The sequence below is a fragment of the Sparus aurata genome, chromosome 3, assembly GCF_900880675.1.
Source record: "Sparus aurata chromosome 3, fSpaAur1.1, whole genome shotgun sequence".
NCBI lineage: Eukaryota > Metazoa > Chordata > Actinopteri > Spariformes > Sparidae > Sparus > Sparus aurata.
The window spans coordinates 31,954,870-31,958,503 of record NC_044189.1 but is presented as its reverse complement, the minus strand read 5'-3'; the positions used below and the strand labels follow the sequence as shown (position 1 = coordinate 31,958,503).

Below are 3,634 nucleotides of genomic sequence, written 5' to 3'. Positions count from 1 at the left end.
TGCAGCCAATCAGAATCGAGTATTCCCCCAGACCATGGTGTGTATATATATATATATATATATATATATATATATATATATATATATATATATATATATATATATATATATATATATATATATATATATATATATATATATATATCTATATATATATATATATATATATATATATATATATATATATATATATATATATATATATATATATATATAACATGACCTACCAACATTAACATATTTCATACAATTCAGTCAAGAAATTGCCCCGAATCGGAACCAGTGACACATGTTCAGGGAAAGAGCCCATATTGATCATTTTGATGACAATTATTTATCTTTTAATGCAATTGTCTTTTAGAAAACTTGCCCAGTCACTAAATCCTGGCAACTGGACAGAGAAAACTGGACTACAAATTCAGGTAAGAGTATAAAGTATGTATAATGTATCATAATGTATGTATAAATTAACAGTTGAATACTTTAATACTGTTAATCAATAATTACATAATTGACTTCTTTCTGATCTGGTTTTCCCTGACAACCATGCAGGATTGACTGTGGCATCTTCATGTTGATGGTAGTAGACATTATTTGTTATATATTATTTGTGTCATTCTGTGTGCGTTAAAGATATCAGCATTAAATTACAATTACTATGTTTTATTCCTAGAATGCCCTTTGCACCACACTGGATGCTCCATATGACTTTTCTATTGTAAGATGATTCATGCAATCAAAGTAAGCTCAAAATTACAACAACAAAACATTTATTATGACATAGTGTGGGTTTTTTGTGTGTGTGCTCTTAATTTTTCAGAGGGACATGCCACTTTTGCGACAGTGGTGGTGTATCATCCTTATGGAAAATTTTGACCTTGGAAGGTGAGGCCGCAAAGATTTTGATATTTGATTGACTAGAAGTTGTTACAAGAAATTTCTTATTTATTTCTATTGTTTAATCCATCAGAGCCATGGAAAGCATCAAAAGCCGTCCTGCAAGGTGAGGTGCCACCAGTGTTTCGGCTGATGAAAAGGAAGGTGGATGACATTACTGAGGTCAGATTTTAATTTTGTGTCAGTTCCATCTGAGTTTTCCTTTTGTTTCAGGTCAGAAACCAGCATTTTCATTTCCTATCTTTTTTCCCATCGGACTCCAATTGTGGGGTTACTTTAAGAATATGCCATTCACAAGTTAAGGTCAGACCTGCTGTCTGCAATTTGAAAATAATGTGTCTAGGTAATGCATGATTGGAAAAATAACATTTGTTGAGCTTTCTAATATGTCTAGGTAGACATATTAGAGGAGGGCACTGATGGGATTGTGAGAAAATTACATAGTCTTCCTTTTGTTATCAATGTACTGTAAGGACAGGAGGGGGAAGAGAGACTGTCACACTGCCTGAGGTGTCACAAGAGCCACAGGTGGGGGCACATCCCCACATTGGAATGTACACGAAGTTTAGATAAGATAACATTTACTGTCCCATCTGTTACATCAAAGGGTCACTGTCCTGGGAAGACAGGACACACCAAATATCAAAGAGTCACTATTCTGTAAAGAAGATGTTTTATGACTGTTGTAAATGAAGGTAACCTCCTCTCTGTTCTGTACTTAAGGGATAACAATTTAGAGTTTGTCAGAGAACGCGTTTACGCCTTCTACTCCACGCTGTGTGTTATTAAATGACATCTGATTCATACGCTGAAGTCTGAAGTTCTTCGGAGACTTAGCAACTCTCTACCTCACAAAGGAGAATTTCCACTACAGGATCTTTTCGTTTTCTTCTTTTTGGAGCTTGTGTTTTGAATATTACAACTGATTATTTTGCTTATCTGTATATTTTCAGGAAGAAGAGCAGCAGGCTGAGGTCTCAGTCAGACCTGCTGATGTGGACACACCAGTGGAAGGGGTAAGCTTTTTCACAGTATCTATTGGTCAGATACTGTTGGTGCAGCAGCTACGGTACAGACATCTTTCTGTCTTTGTCATAGGACTTGGCTGAAGATCGTGTCCTTCATGATTGCAGACGCGCTGCTGAGTGGGTTGAGGCCAATAAACCACTGTTGTCTGCCAGAGTGGACCTTCCTGATGTTCTGTCCATGGGGGAGGAGCGCCAGGCTGAGGCTGCTCTGCAGTATGGAAGGGTGTGGAAAGAAGAATTGGATGAGGATGAAAAGGAAACTATCCTGGAGCCTTTTAAGTTCACATTTTATGACATTGATGACATGTGGAAATTCTGCAAAGCAATAATGGACCAAACATTATGGCTGCCATACTTTTTCAAAATCCATGTTGGTCTTGTCAAAACACACTCTGTAATGGCTTGCTGTTTTCATTCTGCGGCAGATTGCACTATGAAAGTTGTGCTGTTGCGCATTTCATGGGAGAAGTTGTCAGTCCCATTTCTTATATAGCATAATGTGACCATGTATAGATAGATACTTGATCATACATTCATACTGTCTTGTAATTCTGCTTGAATTTCCTCTCAAAATGCATCAGATCCTTTTAAATATGAAATATTCAAAATTTTCTTCCAGGGCAGCATGCCCCCGCAGCATGTTCTAGCAGCACAAGAACATATTTAGCATAGACATAGAACCAAACATTAAATGTATGGTGCAATAAAGTCAAATTGAATGATAATTAAAAGGCAGTGATGTGCATGTATAGTAGACAATAAATGTATAGGCCTATGGCATCTTATGAGATGTTTGCTTAAGAATGAGTTATAACATAAGAAAATCTGGTGCACTGAGCAGTTTATTGCTGCCCTCCATTGTTTTCATTGATCAACTATTTGACGTTCTCTTTCAAGATCCTCAGCTTTATGGTAGGCTACAAAGAGACAATTGAGCCCCAAGTCATATAACCTACCGTTTGTTTTTCACAATGACTAAGTTGTAAAATTATGAAGTGTAGTTTATATTAGTCTACATATATAGCAATCATTAATGACAAGTGAAAAATACAAAGGCTAATGCTTCAATTGTCCAAATCAAAAGCTTTATTTTTTCTTTGAATTAATAATTAATGCATTTGTGAGGAAAACGATTCAGCGGGAAGTACATTTGCGATTTTATCTTGAAATGTATCATGCATTTCCTGTCCCGACAGTGGAGGCTGCAGCCAGGACCTCTTGGGGGGGGGGGGGGATAAAGCAGCATACTCACTTCAAGATCCTCATCAATTACAAAGCTCTCAATAATCTTGTAAAGTGTCTTTGAGTTTTATTGAAAGTGCTGATAAATAAAATGTATTATCATTGTTGCTATTATTATTATTATTGTTATTATTATTATTATGATTATTTTAACTTTAGAGTTTCAACAATGTAAAGATTTTTAAAAAGCTTATATTTAATGCCAAAGAAATACACTTATTTTCATGTATTATTTTTATGTTGAAAGACAGCAACTGTTTAAAAAAAAACACCAACAATGAAAGATTTAGGGAAAAATACAAGAAAACCTTGGATTACAAATGTGATTTTATACAACCAAACTCATGATAATTGTGAAGTTTTTTCCTCTACAACCGCATCATCAAAATTGGTGATTGTTGCACCCCAAAGTGTCCCACTGTTCATGCTATGCGTCAATATATTTTTGTCAGGTGATGGATAGTAGA

At 35.3% G+C, this 3,634-nt stretch overlaps 1 protein-coding gene across 1 annotated transcript; it reads left to right on the top strand.

Annotated features, from left to right (window-relative positions):
* Positions 1-241: 241 nt before the first annotated feature.
* LOC115578343 (uncharacterized) lies at positions 242-3,141 on the top strand. The gene is made up of 6 exons (XM_030411254.1): positions 242-422; positions 553-718; positions 821-885; positions 971-1,059; positions 1,851-1,913; positions 1,996-3,141. Exons 2-6 carry the CDS (start codon positions 675-677, stop codon positions 2,416-2,418), a joined length of 684 nt encoding a protein of 227 aa, XP_030267114.1. The 5' UTR covers positions 242-422; positions 553-674; the 3' UTR covers positions 2,419-3,141.
* Positions 3,142-3,634: the final 493 nt, after the last annotated feature.

Coding starts and splice junctions, on each gene's coding strand:
- LOC115578343 (XM_030411254.1), top strand. CDS start 675: ATGCCCTTTGCACCACACTGGATGCTCCATATGACTTTTCTATT. Junction 886..970: donor GAAAATTTTGACCTTGGAAG/GTGAGGCCGCAA, acceptor TTAATCCATCAG/AGCCATGGAAAGCATCAAAA. Junction 1,060..1,850: donor AGGTGGATGACATTACTGAG/GTCAGATTTTAA, acceptor GTATATTTTCAG/GAAGAAGAGCAGCAGGCTGA.